General features: G+C 40.6%; 1 protein-coding gene across 1 annotated transcript; it reads left to right on the top strand.

Moving 5' to 3' along the window:
* The first annotated feature begins 10224 nt into the window (after nucleotides 1-10224).
* Nucleotides 10225-21069, top strand: LOC109004320 (pre-mRNA-splicing factor SYF1). Its single transcript, XM_018982842.2, has 5 exons — nucleotides 10225-11877; nucleotides 17935-18119; nucleotides 18221-18391; nucleotides 19481-19933; nucleotides 20263-21069. The coding sequence occupies exons 1-5, from the start codon at nucleotides 10383-10385 to the stop codon at nucleotides 20698-20700; spliced, it is 2742 nt and encodes a 913-aa protein (XP_018838387.1). The 5' UTR covers nucleotides 10225-10382; the 3' UTR covers nucleotides 20701-21069.
* The last annotated feature ends 1719 nt before the right edge of the window (nucleotides 21070-22788 follow it).

The raw sequence follows: 22788 nt of genomic DNA on the forward strand, positions 1-22788 counted from the left end.
GGAATATCATTTGCCATTCAAAGACGTGTTGCACGAACGTTTGTGGAAGTATCATTTGTCATTCATTGATGTATTGCATGAACATTTGTTGGAGTATCATTTGCCATACATTGACGTGTTGCATGAACGTTTGCGGGAGTATCATTTGCGTTTCATTGAGTTTGCATATAATTGGAGTGGTCATTCTGGTGAAAATAAGATTTCAGACATGTTACATGAACGTTTATGGGAGTATCATTTGCCATTCATTGACTTGTTGCATGAACATTTGAGGGAGTATCATTTGTCATTCATTGAATTTGCATATTGGAGTAGTCATTTTGGTTCGAGAAAGACTTTAGAGGTGTTTCATGAACATTTGTTGGAGTATTGTTTGACATTCATTGAGTTTACATATAATTGGAGTGTTCATGCTACTACTAAATTTTTACCTTTTGAAATTGTTTATAAACTTAATGCATTTACTCCTTTAGATTTAATACCATTATCTGTTGACAACAGGAGTAGCTTGGATGAATTTTTTCAAATTCTTGAACAAATTAATGATAATGCTTATGAAATTAATGATAATGTTACTAACATTTTTCCCTTTGATCCAGGTGGAGATTCAAGGTCGAATCCTTTTGAGGAGAGGGGGAATGATGGGAACCAAGGTGGGCCTAGTTTTAAAGATATGTTGCATGTTCTAGATTGGCCAAATACAAGTTCAAGAGCTTAAATGATGAAGATTCAGCTTTGATTCATTTGATGAACTATGGAAAGGGCAACAACAAGACTTAAAGGCTTTGGGCACTTGAAGGCTTTCAACTTATTTAATTCATTTAAAGCACTTATTTTATTAGTTTCGAATAATTGGGTTTATTATGGGAAACACTTAAGGGGGCCTATGCAAGGGCATGTTGGGAAAGTTATTATTTTATTGAACTAGGGTTAGGGTTACTGTAGCCGAGTTACTGTAGCGCGGCACTGTAGCCGAGGCACTGTTCATCCAGGGGCACTTTTGGAAGATGGGGTTTATTTTGGCTAGGGTTTCATTAGGTTTTGCTTTAAATACTCTATGTAGCCTCATTCTAATCAGATTATGAAGTTTATGAAATTTGATGAATTTATTCATTGTGAGTTGAGTTTATCTCCTCTTGTTCTTAATTGAACTTTTGAACTTATCAAAGGTAAATCACAACCTTTGTGGCGTTCCTCCTTTGTAATCTGGGTTCTTGAGACGGGTTCTTCAACGGGTCTAGATTTTGATATAATCTAGGTTCTTGAAACGAGTTCTCATCGGGTCTAGGTTCTCCATCCATTGACTTGATTTTGGCTTTCTTGGGGTGTTTTCAAATTGACTGTGGGTTCAAGGGATTTCATTCCCGCGGGTTCATATCATTTGGTATCAGAGCCAGGTTTCCAATCAGGTCTGATTCTATCTTTTAATTCTTGTTTCTCTAAATTTTAATTCTAGGGCTTCATTGTTCTAGGGTTACCAAAAAAAAAAAAAACATAGAAACAAAAAGTAGGCTGCCGAAATTCTTAGGGTTTTGGGTTTGGCTGAAATTTGCATCACCTAGGGTTTCAAAATTCTAGGGTTTCCTACATCTCTAAGTTTGTCAATTGCTTAGAGTGTCGTTCCATTGATTATCTTCTACTTCATCGTCCATGCTTGTATGTTTGAATTCAATTGGTTGTTTTTCACAACTGAATATTGCTGTTTGTGGATGAATTAGAGAAAAGAGAAGAAAAGAAAAGAAAAGAAAGGAAAAGAAAAGAAAAGAAAATTCGAAAAAAAAAAGAAAAAAGAAGAGGATGAAGAAAAGAGAAGGTAGCATATTTAAAGTTGATACATAGTTACAACAAAGAGAAAGAAAGTGTTTGTTGATTGAGCCTTTATCATCATAGGTGCTGAATACATCTTTCTAGTTGGTATCTTGTTTTATAATTACTCTTTCCCTCGTATAAATTCCTTGAGTCTCATGTCATTTTATTCCTTCATTGTTTCTTGGATCTATATTACTGGTTGGAATAATATAAGGTTGTATTGTCTTGATTTAGTTCAACTAGTTCTTAAAGAATTTGAGCGAGAAAACTATTGAGGTAAAAGGCAAGAGAGTGTGAGACTATTATCTGGAAAAAGACAATTAAGAGTGAAACACGAGTGGAGTGCCATAATTTGAGTGTAAACACGTAAGGGAGTGTGTGAGGTTTTCCACTAACATTCTTTTTGTGCAGCACATTATGATGTCTCATAGGAGTGACTCATCACCAAAGGGGATGGTACATAACTCATCCCTTCTGTTGCAAGCCATGCAACAACAGTTTGAGTAGTTGAACTTGGTGTTGGGTGAAGTGAGGGATAGGATGGATCATCAAGATGCGGTAATTAGAAATCTTCATGGCAAGAGAGATAGGAGGCATCCTGAGTTTAGTGTTGAAAATGGGTATGAGAATGAAAACTATGGTGATTCTCTTGTTACCAGGCATGGACTCAATACAAAAGTTAAGAGGGATGATATAGAGCAGCAAAGTGAGAACATTTTTCATACTAGATGCCACATCAACAACAAGGTATGTAGTATGATCGTTGATTTGAGGAGTTGTATTAATTTGGCTAGCACCACTTTAGTTGAGAAATTGAATTTACCTATCTTGAAACACTCTAGGCTATACATGTTGCAGTGGTTGAGTGATTGTGGGGAGGTTAGGGTAAATAAGCAAGTGCTAGTTTCTTTTTCAATTGAAAAGTATCAGGATATGGTCATTTGTGATGTAGTGCCTATGCATGCTGGTCATATTTTGTTGGGGAAGCCATGACAGTATGATAGGAAGGTGATCCATGATGGATTAAGGAACATATACAGTTTTGAAAAGGATGGAAAAACAATCAAACTTGCTCCTTTAACTCCAACACATGTCCATGGGGACCAATTGAAATTGAAAAGTGAGGTTGCTCAAAAAAGAAAGAGTGAAGATGAGAGTGATCAAAAAAGAAAAAATGAAAAGAAGATTGAGCAAACAAGCAAGAGTGAAAGTGAGAATGAGCTGAATTGTTGTTTCCGACCTCCGACCACCGTTCAGAGTTCCGATTGGATGTCGGAGCTCTGACCTCCGTACGGAGTTCTGATCGGAGGTCGGAGCTCCGAACTCCGATCGGAATCGGACTCCGACTCAGTTCGGAGTCGGAGTTGGAGGGGCAATTTGGCTCCGACTTTTGTCGTAGTCGGAGGTCAGAAACAACAACTCCGACTCCGTCGGAGTCGGAGCCCACCCTTACTCTCAATGACGAGAGGTTCATGACTCTTGCACGGCCTCGTGCTCGGGCGGGGTGTGTTGACAGACATGTGGCACCTGCATGGCTGCCACTGTGGTGCCCGAGCTTACCATCAGCTCAGCCATAGTGGCCTGCCCCTTTCCCGAGACCTCAACATTATCCACAAAAAGGCATGGTGAAGGTGGGCTCCTCCAAGGTTGAAAACAAAGGAATTTTAGGCTTGAAAGTTGGGTTGAAGGGCGATGAAGGTATGAAAACCCAGTCATCACTAAGATCTACTACCAACGGGTTGCTTAGGCCATCACTGCCGCCACAACCTAGACCCTCAGTCGCCACGGCAGAAGTCGTGGCCACTGAATTTGCACCCACAGCCCGAGGCTTCGCAATGGGTGATAGAGTCACGTTCAGGGCATCCTCAAATCCCTCGAGGCGGGTTCAAGGAAGGTTGCAAAATAGGCCGTCTTGAGATCGGCCTCGTCACGACTAAGTTCCCCACTAAGATCTTGGTCAGCTAGTGGGGTAATGCTTGAGATTGAAGTCTGTGGCGATGCGGGCGTGCGACAAGTCAACGAGATCCCCGTGCCCACCTGGCCAAGGGATGCATTGGCTGCATAAGCCCCAGCCTTCGAGTGAGTGGGGGCCTCAAAGGACAGGGAGAACCCCATGGGCGGGCTTAACGTTCCCATGGTCCTAGCCCCACTACCAGAAGCCCACGAAGACTAGCCAGAGCCCTTATGTCGAGAAGGCACCCCTCGGCCCGGGTCTTGCAGGTGCTGGCACCCGAAGCCCCACTAGGGGCCTTGCGCTTGACGCAGGGTTTCCTTCCATTACCATCGGCCACTGAGGGGTTAGGCAACCTCTTCTGGCCCTGGGGGCAGAAGATTCCCTAAAAAAGTGCCAACCCAAGACATAAGAGCAATGCGGCGAGGTAGTGTACCGAGTCATATTAGCGTCCGTCAGCAGGATGTCTATCCAAATGTAGTCAAGATGCTTTTTGATCTAGGCGTTAACGGTTGCCAACTGAGCCTCCTCCTGCTCAGGATAAGGTGATGAAGATATCTTTATTGTCTGGGACGACTCCCCAGACAACAAGGATAAAAAATTCCTGGTGGATGGCTTCACCCTCAAGAAATTCCCAACCCTAGCTGGACACAAAGAAGAAACATTTAGACCAATCTTTGATGCGAGAAAAGCATGTCTCCAAACGGGTGACCACATTCCGGCCTCGCACCGAAAACTGCATAAGTTGCCCTTGAGCCATAACACTTTGTGCGTGTAAAGAAACTCCCTGTCTATCAGGTCGGGATACTCCTCTTCCCCAACCTCCAACACCATGCGATAGACCACGCAGCATGAGACCAGGATCTGCCAAGCGTTTGGGTGAATCTAAGCAAGGCCAGTCAAAGATAATCCATAACATCGTGCATGGACCAACAAAAAGGCAAACACAACCCATTTGTAAACATCGAGGGAAATAAGGCCACCCTCTCTGCAAAGCCTTCCGAGTCTACGGCCCTAGAGCGAGGCTCATGAACCTCCAACACCACAGAATCTAGGATGTCATAGGACCCCCCTAATGAAAGAAGGTTCACAGGAGAGGCTGCAGAGAACTAGTGATACCCTTCGTAGTACAACAAGATCCCATGAACGTTAGGACGAGTAGAGCCCTCGGCTTTTCCAAAAGGGCCCTCAGGGTGGGTAGAGCAGGACCTCTTAGGTCCAGAGCGTGTGGCATTCTTAGGAGGCATCGACATGTTAAAGATGAATGAAGAAGGTGATTGGAACGGTAGATGGTGAAAGGAGGGAATGACATAGAGGTTGGAAGGCCGGGCAAATGAGTGAGAAAACTCGAAAAGGAAGTAGAAGGAAAGTAAAAATGATGAGGAACTGGGGTTTAAATATGGGCTCATGACAAATGAACTGCCCAATGCTTGGAGGAGACATGAACTGTTAGAAAGGAAACGTTGAAAACGAATTCCAAGATCCGCGCTGCACACAATGATGGGAGGGTAAACCATCACACGAAACTCCAGACACGAGAGAGGGGAACTGCACGCGTGGCGGACGTGGACTAATCCATCACAAGCAACTTGGGTCTGGTAGTTACTTGATGCCCCACAGGCAAGGAGGACTACTTATGTGTGTCGTAGATATGACCCACGATATCGCCTAGATAACGTCTGTAAGGTAGGGGTGGGCTCCGACTCCGACGGAGTCGGAGTTGTCATTTCCGACCTCCGACTCCGATCGGGGTCGGAGCCAAAATTCCCCTCCGACTCCGACTCCGAACGTAGTCGGAGTCCGATTCCGATCGGAGGTGGGAGCTCCGACCTCCGATCGGAAACTCCGACTGGAGTTCGGAGGGAGTTCCGAACGGAGGTCGGAGCTCCGACTCCGAACTCAATTTCAGAATTTTTTTTTTTTATTATTTAAATTTTGTTGTTCAATTTCGTTTCAGATAGTGGGCAACATATATATATTTTTTTAAAAGCTAACCATCTACAAATATTCGTTCTGATTTTGTTACTGAATTTTGATTATACTTTTAATTTGTTTTAAAAGTGCTCATGACTCATGAGTTGAAAATTACACAAATTTAAAATTTTATAGAAAAGAATGATGGTACGAATTTGTATAATTCGATTAATTTCAGTTGGATAATAAATTATAAACTTTTGAGAGATGATGGATAAGTACTAATAGAAATTATAGAATAAAGAGTACTTATCCCACGTATTTGCTCGGGATATAAGTACATAAATATAACTATATAAATAGTTTAAAAAGTAAATAACATGTATGATGCAGCCATAAGTTATAACAGTCTCATTTATAACGTAATAATAATATGATTCAGTCTTGAAATATAACTACATAAAAATTAAACACGGGTTTCACTCAAACCCCAATGTTCCATTGGTCACGCCTGAAATGAAGATAGAAAGTAGCAATCAATAGATGAAAAAAAATTGATAATAAAAAATTATATACGGTAAAAGAATAATTTGATTCTTACCAAGAAAGGAGGTTCTCTCAACTCCATCCCAACTCTCAAGTAGCGTCCGTTCCAAACTCTCAATCATCGGTAATTATGTTAGGGTTCACAATTAGATCTATAAAATCATAAAAAGTAGAAGTTAGAAACATTAAAAATAATTAAATCATCATTTAAAAGCATATAAACTTACCCGATTCAAGCCTATAGCTCTCGGCATCAACGCCAACGGTATCTAGTCCAATGGGCGTTTCACTTATCCAATTCTGTGTGCAAACGAGGGCCTCCACGGTTGACGGTGACAATGAACTCCGATAAGCATCCAACACGCGACCTCCAGTGCTAAATGCCGACTCTGAGGCAACCGTAGTGACAGGAATGGCTAGCACATCTCGGGCCACACGGGAAAGGACTGGATACTTGGTGGAATTAACTTTCCACCAAGTTAATAACTGAAATACATCACTAGGTGCCTCGACAGCTTCCATAAAATATCGTTCAACCTCAGATGTACAATGCATAATATTCCTTGTTGACATGAGTTGATGATACTGCCGTATGACACGATTGCCTCTAACCCCTACAGATGGGTCAGTATCACCTGAGGGAACTGTCGATCCTGTCGGCCTCGAATGTGAGGAGCTACCAACTGCGGATGAAGGCTGAGCACTAGTACTGTAGTGATGATATAAGTCATCAACATCACTTTTTAGCAATCTAATAAACTCTCCAGCCTTCACTGCCCCGAGGACGGAATTTACCCAAAATTCTAGAACGGCCAACTTAACTCGGGGGTCAAGGATCACAACCACAAATAGCAATCTATTTATCTTCTCAATATTCCCCCAATATTTATCATATTTGATCTTCATCCTCGTAGCCATATCAGATAACAATCCAGCAGAGTCAGTACAACTATTTTCCAACTGGAAGTGAAGCTCCGAGAGCTCACTGAAAAATGAGTTCGCAGTCGTATATTTGGATCCAGATAGTCGCATGGTTATCTCATAAAAAGTTCTTAAAAATTCAACAAAATAACTCACACTGGTCCAATCATGTGCGTCTGGCGCACCGAGCCCCTGTCCTGCTGGCTCCAACAAAGCATACCTCAAGGCCCCCATCCTCGACCTCCATCCGCTCGAATGCTTTTTGGTACTTCTGTGCCACATCCAACATCATGTATGTAGAATTCCATCGAGTCGGAACGTCCAAGCACAACATACTAGAACATTCAATCTTCAAATCTTCTGCTATTGCCTTAAACTTGGCAAGCCTTTGAGGGGAACCCCTCACATATCGTACAATGTTGCGGACTCGGGTTATGGAATCATGAACCTCTTTTAATCCTCTCAACAACTATGAGGTTAATGATATGAGCACAGCATCGAACGTGAATAAACTCGTGGGCCCGAATGACATCATCTCTCACCGTCGTGTTCCGCTTAAACCAATCAATTGCTGTTTCATTCGCACTGGCATTGTCAACTGTAATACACAGCACTTTTCGAATTCCCCAGTCCTTTAAACAATCATCCATCTTCGCCCCAATGGATGCACCTTTATGATCCACAATTTCTTTAAAACCAATAATTTTTTTATGCAAAATCCACTCACTGTCAATGTAGTGTGCCGTGATACACATGTAGCAGACGTTCTGTATGGAAGTCCATGTGTCAGTCGTAAAAGACACTCTTTGGCCAGTGGTAATAAACATCTTCCTCATCTCCTCCTTGTCCTTCGCATGCCTCTTCATACAATCTCGCATCACTGTATACCGTGATGGAATGGGAAATCGTGACTCAACAAAATTTAGAAACTTTCGAAAGCCTCTTTTCTCGACTGTGGTAAATGGCATCTCATCAGTAATTATCATCTCTGCAAGCATGTCCCTCAACATCTTCTCACTGTATTGAGGGATGACCAATTTCTTAGTCTGTGTACCATCAGTGGCTGTAGAAGTTTGGTAACTGAGATTGGTCTGATCAGTGGCTTGCAATCCCTTCGCTATCTTATATCGTTGGCAACCATTTAGATGTGCTATTAACACACTGATACCTTGCTTCTTCGAATGGCTTCCACAAAGTGATCCACAATAATGACATCTTGCCACTGGGTTCGCAATTTCACCAGGAATTTTGGTGAAATGCTCCCATGTCCACGACCTATTTTTAGAAGGTCGTGGTGGTTGATCTTGCTCAATGGGCATCTCCTCCTCCTCGTTGAACATATCTTCATCCTCTATATCAACTGGGAGTGGGAGTCGACTACTCGCACAAGATGTAGCTGCTCTAGATGTAGCTGCCCTAGATGTGGCTCTAGGGGTGGAAGTACCCACCGGTGTAGGAGTTGTAGCATTGGCATCCGCCACATCCCCTTGTGGACGATCATCTCCACTATGTCTAGGATCCATATCACAATCAATGAAGCTGAAAAAATTAAATTAGAAGCAAAAAATTAGTTTAAATTGTATCATAATAATACATGTATCGATGTATTATTACATTGAGGTTCGGTTGATGTGCGCTTAACTCAGACGAACCCATCCAGATGGGTTCGCTCGACGTGCGCTCAACGTGCGCTCGAGCAAGAGCCATACAGAGAGGTTCGCTCGACGTGCGCTCGACATAGCGCTCGAGCAGAACCCATCCAGAAAGGTTCGCTCGATATGCGCTCGAAGTGGCGCTCGAGCAGAACTCATACAGAGAGGTTCGCTCGACGTGCGCTCGATGTGGCGCTCGAGCAGAATCCATACAGAGAGGATCGCTCGACCTGCGCTCGACGTCGCGCTCGAGCAGAATCCATACAGAGAGTTTCGCTCGATGAGCGCTCGACGTAGTGCTCGAGCAGAACCCTTCCAGAGAGGTTCGCTCGAAGTTCTGCTCGACGTAGCGCTCGAGCAGAACTCTTTCAGAGAGGTTCGCTCGATGAGCGCTCGACGTAGCGCTCGAGCAGAACTCTTCTAGAGAGGTTCGCTCGATGAGCGCTCGACATATCGCTCGAGCCAATGTTCAATACAACGTGCGCTCGACTTGCACTCGACACCTCGCTCGAGCGCAAGTCTTCAAAACAATGTAAAATTCATGTTTTTGAGCGCCGTGTTGGGGACTATATTGAATATTCAATACACAAGAATCACAAGAATCACAACTGCTGGCTCCAATTCATAAGAGACGTGCTTGAATTAAATTTACCCAAAATTATTTAGGGCTCACCGTAGAAGGCTGGAAGCTGAACAGAGGGACGGCGGCAGGGAAGAGCAACGACGAACGATGTTCTGAAGAACGCGAGATGGAGGGTTCACTGGTTCAGTCACTGGGACGGGAGACGCGAGAGAGAAGTGAAGGAGGAAGAAGAAGTGAAGAAGCGGGAAGGAAGAAGAAGAAGTGAACGACGGAGAAGAACTGAAGAAGTGAGAAGCCCCTTCAAGAAGGAGCTTCCGAACGACGCCGTTCCATATTAAGTGGAACGGTGTCGTTCAAAATTTTTTTTTTAAACCCAGCTCCAAAACGACGTCGTTTTGGAGCTGGGTTTTAAAAAAAATTCGGAGTCGGAGTCGGAGCTCCTTCCGACTCCGACTCCGACTCCGACTCCGAAAAATAATTCGGAGTAACTCCGAATTCCGACAACTCCGACTCCGTCGGAGTCGGCATCGGAGCGGAGGTCGGACGGAGTCGGAATTCTCGGAATTCTGCACACCCCTACTGTAAGGCACAATAGGTAAATTTTAAATTTTCACTGCACGTGTGTGGTTGAAATTTGCGAGGTAATTGGGAGGAATTTTTTGCCCCAATCGGAATTAATATTTAAAAAATTAACATTAAACGAAAGAGTTTAATTATAAAATTTAATTAGTATTAGACGAAGAGTTTAATTATAAAACTTACATACTCATTAATTAAATTAAAAAAAAAAATGAATTTGCAATGGGGATTAACCCCTTCGAAAATACATTTCATAAACCCTTCGGAAAATTCCCATTTTCCCTTTCAGTGCAGGCGAGGGTCGATTTTGAGTGCACAAAGCCTGTTATAGATAATTTGATAAATCGTTGATTCGTCGTCGTCGTCTCCCAAAAAAAAGCCCCATTTAAAGAGTTGTAAGCCCTCAGAAGTCGCTCGCTACAACGCCATGATTGTCGGTAAGGAGATGTATCCCTCGCAGGAGGACTTGCTCTACGAAGAGGAGGTTCTCCGCAACCCATTCAGCCTTAAGCTCTGGTGGCGCTACCTCATCGCGCGTTCCGATGCCCCCTTCAAGAAGCGATTCGTCATCTACGAACGAGCCCTCAAGGCTCTTCCTGGTAGCTACAAGCTCTGGTACGCCTATCTTCGCGAACGTCTCGACCTCGTTCGTAACATCCCAGTCACTCACTCTCTCTTCCAAGCCCTAAACAACACTTTCGAACGCGCCCTTGTCACTATGCACAAAATGCCCCGCATTTGGATTATGTACCTTCAAACCCTCACCGACCAGAAATTGCTCGTCCGGACTCGCCACACCTTCGACAGAGCACTCTGCGCCCTCCCGGTTACCCAGCACGACCGCATTTGGGAACCCTACCTCGTGTTCGTCAGCCAAAAGGGTGTCCCTATAGAGACCTCTCTTAGGGTTTATCGCAGGTACTTGAAATACGACCCTACTCATATTGAAGATTTCATTGAATTTTTGGTTAATTCGAGTCTTTGGCAAGAGGCAGCGGAGCGGTTAGCTTCAGTTTTGAACGACGATGAGTTTTATTCTATTAAGGGAAAGACCAAACATAGGCTGTGGTTGGAGTTGTGTGATTTGCTTACCAGGCATGCCACTGAAGTCTCTGGATTGAATGTGGATGCCATAATTAGGGGTGGGATTAGGAAGTTCACCGATGAGGTTGGGCGGTTGTGGACCTCGCTTGCTGAGTATTATATTAGGAGGAATTTGCACGAAAAGGCTAGGGATATATTTGAGGAGGGTATCATGACCGTGGTTACTGTGAGGGATTTTAGTGTGATTTTCGATTCGTACTCGCAGTTTGAAGAGAGTATGCTTGCTCATAAGATGGAAGGTGTGAGTTCAAGTGATGAGGAGGAGGAGGGTGAAGAAGAAAATGATGTTGATGATGATGAAGATGTTCGGTTGGATTTGAACTTATCAGTGGCCAAACTTGAGAAGAAGATACTTAATGGGTTCTGGTTACATGATGCCAAGGATATAGATTTAAGGATTGCCCGATTAGAGGATCTCATTAATAGACGACCCGAATTGGCTAATAGTGTTCTGTTACGCCAAAATCCTCATAATGTGGAACAGTGGCACCGAAGGGTGAAGCTGTTTGAGGGTAATCCCACGAAGCAAATATTGACTTACACTGAGGCAGTGAGGACGGTTGACCCTAATAAAGCCGTGGGAAAGCCTCATACGTTGTGGGTTAATTTTGCCCGACTGTATGAGAACCACAAAGATATTGCCAATGCCAGAGTTATATTTGACAAGGCTGTGCAAGTGAACTACAAGACCGTAGATCATTTGGCTACTTTGTACTGTGAATGGGCTGAAATGGAACTGAGGCATAAGAATTTCAAAGGAGCACTTGACTTGATGAGGCGGGCTACAGCAGAGCCCTCAGTAGAGGTTAAACGAAGAGGTAATCCTAAGCTTTTTTCTCATGCATTAATCATTATAGTTTTAAAAGTCTCAGATAATGTAGACCATACACAATTAATATTTCACTAAGTGATCAATAGATATAATGAGTCTAAGGGAAGCTTAATCCATATATGAGCTTGTACTCCAAAAGGACTAGTCAATGTTCCAGTTGGAGGCTTTTGGAATCTTTATAACTTGCAAGAACTTCTTCCTCCTAGGCAATGTTGGACTCCTCTCATCACCCTCTCGTACTAAATGCAGGGTGTTTTCTCCCCCCCTCAACCCCTAGGGGTTGCCTTTAGGGGTGGCAAATCGTGTTTGCAGGTTGTGTCAAGTTATGAACATTCGATAGTATGAGTCAACCTAAACATGACCTGTTAAGCTAAACGGAACAAACCTTCAAATCCTAACATGACCCATTTAAATAACGGGTTGACAACTTGACACAACATGACCTGTTTTGACCTGTTATTAATTATTAGAAATGGGTCAATGTGACACAATCCATTTCAACCCGTTTTATTTAAATGGGTTGAACTGACCCGCATAATCTATTTGATCTTATTAACATAATTTCACATAAAAGTTCAAATCACAATATCTCCAAAAAAAATAAGACTAACTACTAATGAAAAATATCAATATTTTTCAAATAACATATAACAAAATCAATATTACAAACCCAACAATAACAAATATGAACATAGATCCAAAATTAAAATCCCGACAATACCAAATACGTGCATAGGTCTAAAATTATAATCCAAAGGATAAAAACATAAACATATTGTAATAATTTTAATGTTACAGTCCCAATAATAATAAACACAAATCTAAACATTTATAACTTGAAGAAGTAATTGAAGTGTTCTCTTTGCTCTTGTTGATATCCAACTCAAAAAACTCCACACATTTGACAATTCCCCTTGTTTCGCTTTAGTTTTCTCAATTTGAAAATCTTGTGAGATATCTTCCAGCAAATCCAAGTCAATCAAATCATCATTTTTGCCTTCAGGCTTCAACTTACGGGTCATTACCTGCTACCTCAGTCATTTTGAAATTTTAAAAAAGTCCCAAGTTCATTTTAGCACACGGTATAAATTATAAAATCCTAAACAAACATATTGTAGTTAGGACAGTGAATCAGACAAAAGGAGCAAGCATACGGCAGGGAAAAAAACATTTATAAGAGTAGAGTGAACCTCGTAGTTCCTTCAAATAGAGGAGGTGGTTTGGAAGTGGCTTCCAAGGATGGGGGAGATTCTCTTTCAAGCTCCTGTACAACCTAGACAAATAAAAAAGTGAACAATCGCATCAATTTTGACAGGAACGCCCAAATTAGGGAAGTCCCATAGAAAACCCCATTGAGATGATGGAAAATCCATATAGGGAGTTGCTCAAGTGGTAAAGGCCTTGTGCTTAAGGGTATGCTCCACTCAGGTCTAAGGTTCAAATCATCTTGGGTGCAAACAATCTTTAGGGGCAATCGGATTAGGGGATTTTCCTCTTGAATTACTTGATGTGCACTTGCGGGAAACTATTTGCCAAGGGCCTGTGCACACCCGGGATTAGTAGGGATTTTGTTTTTAATATTTATTATAATTAATAAGAGTTTTAACCAGGAATATGTATAGCCCAAGTACACAAGAAGTATATAAGAGGAAATATCTACATACAAAAGCTAAAAAGATAGAAAAAACTAGAATTACTCCAACACATCATCACCATTCATTACATTAGCCTTAGCCCATAGACATAGAGTTTTAAAGAAAAATTCTCTAATTTCTTCCATCGATCGTTCTTTGTCTTCGAAACATCTCCCATTCCTCTCAAGCTATAGACACCATATCAAGCACGAAGGAATCATTTTCCAAATGACAACAAAAGGTTGAATTCACCTAGCACACCTCCAACAAGCTAGTAAATTCACCACATGCTTTGGCATCACCCAATAAATACCCATCCTTCCAAAAATCTCATTCCACAAACTTTTAGCCACCTCACAATGGAGAAACAAGTGATTAACTAATTCACCATCTTTTTTGCACATGGAACACCAATCAACAATACAAAGTCGGGACGCTATTCTCCGCCCACCCGGTACCAATAAAAAAAAAAAAATCCATATAGGGAGTTTTGGATTCTGGAACACTTACGCTGCAACCATTGATGATTATGATGGTGATGTTGTCCGGAGAGATCTTATCCTTTCTTTTTCTGTTTTTGTTTGCAATCCCACTAGCTTTTATACTGTTTTCCCACTCCAATCTGAGGGGCAATGGCGACCTTTTCATACAACAATTCGAAGCAGTGAAGACGTGTGCAGTGACGAAATGAGAGTGAGATTTTAGACTAAGAGTGAGATTTGAGAGAGAAGGAGACCGGGAGAGGTGGGAGTGGGGGTGGTGACGCAGCTACAGCATGAGAGATTGAGATGAGATTTGAGAGAGATTGGAGAGGTGGGAGTGGGGGTGGCGTGAGTTGAGACCGTGAGAGTGAGAGATAGGTTAGGGTTTTTTATTTTTAGGGTTAAAGCGGGTATATTTGTAATTTTGAGTAAAAATCTAAATGGGTCAAAACGGGTTGATTTCGGGTTAAGCAGGTTGACCCGTTTATTAATCGTGTCTTAATGTATCAACCCGTTAACATTAAACCCAAACCTGCTAATTTTGTGTCGTGCTCGTGTTGGGTTCACAGGTCGTATCACATATTGCCACCCTAATTGGCTCGAGTGATTAGGGCTTTGGTCTTGGTGGTATGCTCCCTACATGTCAAGGTTTGAATCCTCTTGGGTGCAAACAATTTGTAGGGACCATCAGACTAGAAGAACTTTCATTTGAATTACCCGATGTGCACTTGCGGGAAACTCCTTACTGAGGGCCTGTGCAACCCTAGGCTTAGTCGAGATTTTTTTCTCGGACACCCAGTGCCTATTAAAGACAAAAGAATCTCCTCCCTTAAATCTCTAACGTATAAAAAAAAAATCTCTAACTTCCATGCTAGGCTATTTTGTTGAAAGTGGCATAGCTCAAATCCCACACTTTTGGTTAAGGATTAGCTCTAATGCCATTTGTAACAAATCCAAGAAAAGCCCTAGCCATATTAAGCTTATACTCCAAAGGACTAGCCAATGCTAGAGTTGTAGCTTTTCGGGATCTTTATAAGCTGCAAAAAATGAGGTTAACACGTAGAAACAAATAGTGAATGGAATAATTGGTAAGCAATAGATTACAAACCCATGACTCAATTAAGTATCTTCTTTTAACCATCATGAAGAAGCTAAATATATATTAAATGTTTCATTACATATGAACCATCTGCAATTACCTTTTGTACGCATGAGTTGGTCATCTTGACGATCATGATTCCACTCGAGGCCTTAGGTGAAATTCCATCAACAGGAGATGGAAATCTTTAGGCACATATATTGAGCCATTCTGGCATTGCCATCCGCCCTTTTATCCGTTATTTGCCATCAATTATCCATCATCATACAAACATTTGACATCCAATCACTTTCTTTCCTTTTTCCTTTTGTTGTACTTTTGATCGCATAGCATGAGCGTACATTAAATTTCATTTACTTGCGCATGATTTCATATTATAGGGATGCATAAAAAGGTTATCAATGAATTGGCTTTACATTGTAAGGATTAAACTTAACATTTTAAAAAGGAATATTGCATTTATTCTAAAGAAAAGAGTGACACGTTCATGATTACATAACATTGAAGAAATACAGACATTCCATATACATGTTAAACAATCGAAAAGAAGCGTGCCAAGGGCGCGATTGTATATACTTACTTGTTAGCTTCACGTATCAATAAGTGACTGAAAAAATTACGTATTAAACATGCACATGTTACCACGTCGATATCTAATCAAACTGTCGCTATTTAACTTAAGAACGAACTTTCATTAAATGGGGGCTTGCTGAAATGTCCAGCAAGGTGCACTAGGGTTTTATACCATAAATCTTCTATCTTGGTATGCATGCTTGCTGTCCAATTAATGCAGCCATTGTGACATGGAAAATCTGACCTTTGAATTATGAATTTTATCATCAAACCATACTATGTGCTGTATGTGTGTATTGGAAATTTTTATGTGAATGTCCTTATGTCTTGGCATGCCTAAATTACAGAAATTTGTAGTTCCATGGCTATTTGGCGGGTAGCCAGCAACCCCTTTTTCCAATACTTGGTTCAAACTGGGTTTTAATGGATAGGGTTCGGGTTAATTTTTTAAGAAAAATCTGAGATGGGGTTCTCGATATATTAACATAGAGTAGCTCTTGGGTTTTGGTTCCTTAATGTCATCATATTCATGCATGTTGAAATGGGTTAAGGGTGGCTGTTCTAGAGTTTAAGGAAGGCGTGAGATTTTGACAAAGTTACCTACTTGGAGTTACGGCTGCAGCAGACACTTGAGGGTTCTTCTAATGGTTTTCCTTAGTGTCTGAATAATCAATCATTTTGGCATATTTTTTGGTGCTAATCCAGGACTCAAAACATGGGGGGTGAGAAACTTGTTGGCATTAGCTCTTACCTCAGTGTTGCCAAGACCCTTGAAGGCAACTTTTAGCAAGAGCTTAATAAAATATCAGTGTATTAGGTGGCACAGCTACAGGGTTTAGAGGATATTTTCTTGAAAATATGCTGGGTTTGTGAGGAAGAAAAGGGGGTGGCAGCTGTCTATTTATGGAGTTTGTGCTTTAGGGTTTGCTGAGGTTTAGGAATCTTAGGTGGCAGCAGTTTCTATGAAAGTTTCCTCCAAGATTGTGGTAAGAATTCACAAGAAAGGCAAGACTATGGCAGGTGGCACAGCAAGGCAGGGATTAAAGAATGTGCCTCTTGAAAATTCTTAGGGTTGAATGGAGTAAAAGGTTTGACACAGCTGGTGCATTTATAGATATATGACTTAGGTTTTTCTAAGTTTGAGAAGTCCCAGGAAATTTGAATGTGGCACTAGGGATAAGGTTTGATTGAAGTGGGACTGGCATGCAGCTGACTTTTCAGCTGCAATTCTTTGGTATGATGAGGGTCTCAGCCAGATTGTGTTTCTTGGTTTCCTTGTATGATTAGAAGTCCTAGGGGTGGCGGCTGAGACTTTGCAATGCTGGACTGCTTGGAGCTCTAGTTTCATTGGATTCTTGGTAGTACCCGGGTTCTGAATATGTTGGGCGCTTTGGCCAGAGCATGTGTTAAGAGTTATTGGGCTTTAGAAATAGAAACTAGGATTTTGCAAGACTCTAATTTAAAATAGTACTCTAATTTAATTGCTCGTGGTCCTTGAAGAAACCCATGTCATCTGCATTACTTGTGAATCCATATTTTTAGTATTATCATTTGATTTTTTTATTTATTTAGAAGATTTGCATATTAGATGTTTGAGTCATAGTTAACAGCAGGAAGGATGTCTATGCAGAAAGTGTTGTCTGATTCACGTGCAGTTCAGATCAATAATGCTGGAATAGGAACATCACTGTTTCACATATTTGAAAATCAGCTTGTCATGTTTGTCAACTTTACAATAGTACAAGAGACCAGTACTTTCAAAATCCTAGTTAGTTAAATTATTTTCAGTTTTGAAGGTGGAACTGGTTGAATTTCCAGGTACATTTGAATCCATTTGTGTTCCTTTAATTTCTTATTGTATTGTATTGTCCCTTTCCAAAGGGTAGAAATGTTAGTTGAAATACTGCAAACAGAGTGGTTGGGCATTGGCCTTTTCAATTTAGCCCTACTGTTTAAACTAATTAAATGTTGCGGGGTTAAGTGTCCTTCTGGTTGCATGTTAAATCATGACTAGACGTTTTCCATCTGTCAATAAAATCCTTTTGAAGAAACTGAGGGGGAGATGGAAAAGTAGAGGCAATGCTCTGGGTTTTCAACAGCACTATTATGTTTCCACCTTTTGTATTATTTGTTGGTGACTTTGTCCAGCACTTCAAGGCTTAGTTTTAGACTGAGGATAAAAGGTTATATTCTTAGTACTTTGGTATTGTGGGACCATAACTAACATTTGATCCCTATTTGTTTTTCACTTACAGTGGCTGCTGATGGTTCTGAACCAGTTCAGATAAAGCTCTACAAGTCCTTGAGACTTTGGACCTTCTACGTTGATTTGGAAGAGAGCTTGGGTACCTTGGAATCTACCCGATCAGTGTACGAGCGGATACTGGATCTAAGAATAGCCACACCACAAATTATTCTCAACTATGCATTTCTGCTGGAAGTATGGGCATTCCTTTAGTACTTCTGCTATTATGTTTCTTAAGTTTGTACTTCTATTGGTTTCGATTGCTTGACAAACTTTTACTGGTTTGACTTGTGTAGGAGCATAAATACTTTGAAGATGCATTCAAGGTATATGAAAGAGGTGTGAAGATTTTCAAGTATCCACATGTTAAAGACATATGGGTTACATATCTATCAAAATTTGTGAAGAGATATGGAAAGACAAAACTGGAGCGGGCAAGAGAGTTGTTTGAGCATGCTGTTGAAACAGTAAGCACATATTATGTCTCAGATTAAACTGGTAAAATTTAGTTGCAAGGGTGTTCAGTGATAGACTTGTTTGAGAATTAGATGCCTTTTCTGGAATCTCCATTCTCTAACAAAGACTAGGTTTTAAGTGTTGAACTGCGTTATGATTGTTTCTGGCGTATGTTTCATTTAAAATGCTTTGGCCCATGATTGTGTCCATATTCAACTCTCGATTGTCAAGTTGATTATCAATAATTTCAAACTGAACTTGAAACCTGCTACTGAGGTTTTCATGTCTCACTGTGGCTGCCAGTCTCATTCACCAAACATGGAACTTGAAGTGCAACATTGTTTCTTTATTCAACCATTATCTGCAATTTGCAGATTATGCATATTTTTTTTTTTTGATAAGTAAGAAATTTATTGATTGAATGAAACTAGGCAACGCCCATATACACAGGAGATTATGCATATAATCATCAGATGAATAATACATCTCGAATGTTATTAGTGAAGTTGTTGTAGGACCATTTTAAGCTTGAATCCAAGGGTGGGGCATTGCATAATTTAATGATTTTATCATTGTGGTTGGATTACTCATTGTGCTAAATACCAATAATGGGTTGGTGGAACAAGCCATATCAATAAAATTTGTGGGAAGAGCAGAATTGGGATAGTTTTGATGTAAAAATAGTATCGATACAAAGTTACTTTAAATTCTCGAAAGGGGCTTTTCGAGGAATGTAAACCTCATCATACCCGGTTATAAGAAGATTTCACTGTTTATATAAAATTTTAATATTGAGCTAGAGTGAAAGAATTAAACTGGCTCATGGAGGATTGAGGATCTGCACATACATTTAATATCAGAAAAATTAAGCGGAGGAAACAAATTCGTACCTTGGATTGTAGTATGGACTTCTTTAAATTTAGCTCAAGTATTCTGTCCCTTTTGGAATTTTCATCCTGGTTCACTAATATTATGCCTCTTATTTATATATACTGGGTACTGACTTCACGTTTTAATTTGAGTGATGGAAAAATATGTTATATATAATGGCTAATGTGGTCTGATACTGAACTTCACCATTTCTTACTTATGCATATCAGGCCCCTGCTGATGCAGTAAAACCTTTGTATCTTCAATATGCAAAGCTGGAGGAGGATTATGGTCTGGCAAAGCGAGCAATGAAAGTCTATGATCAAGCAACTAAAGCTGTTCCAAACAATGAGAAATTGAGCATGTATGAAATTTACATTGCTCGAGCAGCAGAGATCTTTGGTGTTCCAAAAACAAGGGAAATATATGAGCAGGCAATAGAGTCTGGTCTCCCAGACAAAGATGTGAAGGCCATGTGCTTGAAGTATGCAGACCTTGAAAAGAGCTTGGGTGAAATTGATCGTTCTCGTGGAATATTTGTATTTGCTTCCCAATTTGCAGATCCGCGTTCTGATGGGGATTTCTGGAATAAATGGCATGAGTTTGAGGTGCAGCATGGAAATGAAGATACCTTCAGGGAAATGCTTCGCATTAAAAGGAGTGTTTCTGCGAGCTATAGTCAGGTAGGAGGTTTGATTTATTTTGCCATTTTACCTGCGGTATTAGCAGCCTCATATACATGATCTTTGATAATACATGCAGCTCCATTCACACTAGACGGTTGAAACAATTTTACTTTGAATTTTCCTCTATACTCGTATGACAATGACATAAATTGGGTGAACCTCTAATTAGGTATACCTGATACTTGGATAGTGCCTTTAGCTCATTAATAGAACATATCTCATCATCAAATTGGATAAAAATAGGGGATAAAGTGAGAGGATGGGGATATGAGACATGTTTAATTAACCCCCGCTGATTTATCATTTCCATTTTATTGTTTCTGCAGACGCATTTTATATTGCCCGAGTATATGATGCAAAAGGATCAGAGGTTGAACCTTGATGATGCAAGAGACAAGTTGAAACAAGCAGGGGTCGCTGAAGATGAAATGGCTGCTCTCGAAAGGCAGTTGGCTCCTGCAGCCAGCAATGCTAAAGACAGCAGCAGAAAAGTGGGCTTTGTGAGTGCTGGTGTTGAATCAGAGTCTGATGGTGGCATAAAAGCTTCTGCAAATCATGAAGATATAGAACTGCCAGAAGGAAGTGATTCAGAAGAGGATGAAAAGGTTGAAATTGCGCAGAAAGATGTTCCATCAGCAGTTTTTGGAGGTTTAGTTCATAAGAGAGATGAGGCTGAGAAAGATGGGGAAGAGCAGAACAAAGATAAGGATGGTGACAGCCGCCTAGGTGCTCTTGAGAGAATAAAGAGGCAAAAGCGAGCGTGAGTGAATTACAACGCCCGCGCTTCCAGTGTTGTAGCCACTACTAATTTCACACAAGAGCCGACCTTTGTATCATCGAGGAAATCCATTCCTAAAAAATGTAATTTTTCTTTTCCTGAGTAATTTTACTCGAAATTGTATGTTAGTAAATTATGCATTCCGTATTCCTGCCCAATTTTTATCTGGTGAGATTACCGCAAGAAGATTGAAAGAATAGAGTTATTCATCTCTCTTCTTCTGCCTCTTGCTTTAGAGACAAAATTAGGGCTGTAAGTGAGTCAGAGTCAAACTAGGTCTTGAATTCTCAAGTTTTGTTCGCTTATGTTGTTTTCAAACACAAGCTGAGTTTGATGCGTCGTCCATCTTGTTTAATTAGGATAGTGTCATTTAATGGTCTTTTGTCATTCAATTTATTACCTATTTGTTGAAAGGGAGTCATTATTAGAAGGTTTTGAGATGATCGTTGAACAGTGTGGTGTTTGGCAGAAAAGATGGAGGCTTGAAGAAGAGGGTTTGGTTGATGTGAAGCGTCTGAAGTGTTGATGGGCATGGGTAGTAAAAGTCATCAGAAGGTGCGTTAGTTCCAAAGAGAGAATGGTGTGTTGGGGATATTCTGGAAGCTGCTAACTTCAATACATTGTGTTTTGTTGGTAGGCATATGGTTTAACGGGTTGCAGGCATCTTTGTGAGCTTTGGTTTTCAGCCCAATTATTACATGGATTTTTCTTTTATTTCACATGGACTTAAGCCAGATTAGTTAGTAGTTACGAGTTAGTTACTGAAATATATGTTTTTATTCATGTGTAAATAGGTGTTTCTACTAAATACACATGTATGAAAAACCCATAATTGATAGTCGGATGTACGGAGGTTTGGGCTATCTCGAATAATCCCAGTCAATACAATTTCCAATCTTTCTATTTTCCTTCCTTTTTCTATGCAAATTTTCAATCACAAAAGATTTTCAAGATTTAGGAGCCCATAACCTTTTGGAATCAGAGAGGTTAGAGTCCTCTAATAGCCGAAAGAACACAGGTTCCATCGTTGCAAGAAGCTGCAAATCTGTTGAGAGCACATCACGAGAGTTTTCTGAAGCAGCAAGAAATCCATCATAAAAAGCAGGATGCTGAACTAGTCTACTCGAGAGAGATAAGGGAGCAGTTGTATAAAAATCAAAGATATATTGAGAACCATTGTAGCAAACCAGAATAAAGGGGCAAACAAGAACATGATGCAAGATGCAGTTGTAGATGATAACAGTGGAAGAAGTTTCCAAAACCAAGGTGTGCGACTTGACTTTCCTCATTTTGATGGTTACAACGTAGCACAATGAATCTTCAAGGCAAACTAATATTTTGAATCTTTTGATCAACATCATATTCCAAAGCACAAATAATCTTGTTCTCTTTGTTCCACATGGAGGGTGAGACTTTAGGGTGATATCAGGATGTGGCTAACTACAGGTTTTTTTTTTTTTTTTTAATGGCGAGGAGTTATTTACGAAGGATCCTAAAAGTCTAGTCTAACCCAAAAAACCAACGAGTCACACACTAAGCATAGCAGTTTTCTTAATATCAAAAAATGAATCGAATTTTTATTTAACCTTATAGAATTGCCCATTTTTGTTTTGATTTAACCTTAAAAAGAATGAAAGAGTTTCATTTTTCATTTTTTTTTTTTATTACCGATAGAACGTAAAGATGACCCATTCCATATGATGATTCTATGGAGGCTTCAAGAATATTGTGATAGACCACCCCAATTGCTACTTAAAAGTAGGCATGCTGCTCGCTCGCAGACTAGGTATCCTGCCACCCATCTCGTGTGCCACCTCCCCCTTCGTCCCTAGGTTCCCGTCTGGCTACCAGGCATACGAATTTTCAAGCTCATCATCCGTTAAACTTCCAAACTACATAAATCTACAAATCAGCTCCAAATCAACAGATCCACCACCATAATACATAAATCCAACAAAAATATACAGATATACAAAGAAGACAAAAAAAATAGCATTTGCCACGCCTTGGCCATGGGTCATGAAGAATTAAAAAAAAAAAAAACAAGGAAGAAGAGATGAAAAAGGAGGAGGGG

Source organism: Juglans regia, chromosome 3 (assembly GCF_001411555.2).
Source record: "Juglans regia cultivar Chandler chromosome 3, Walnut 2.0, whole genome shotgun sequence".
Lineage (NCBI taxonomy): Eukaryota > Viridiplantae > Streptophyta > Magnoliopsida > Fagales > Juglandaceae > Juglans > Juglans regia.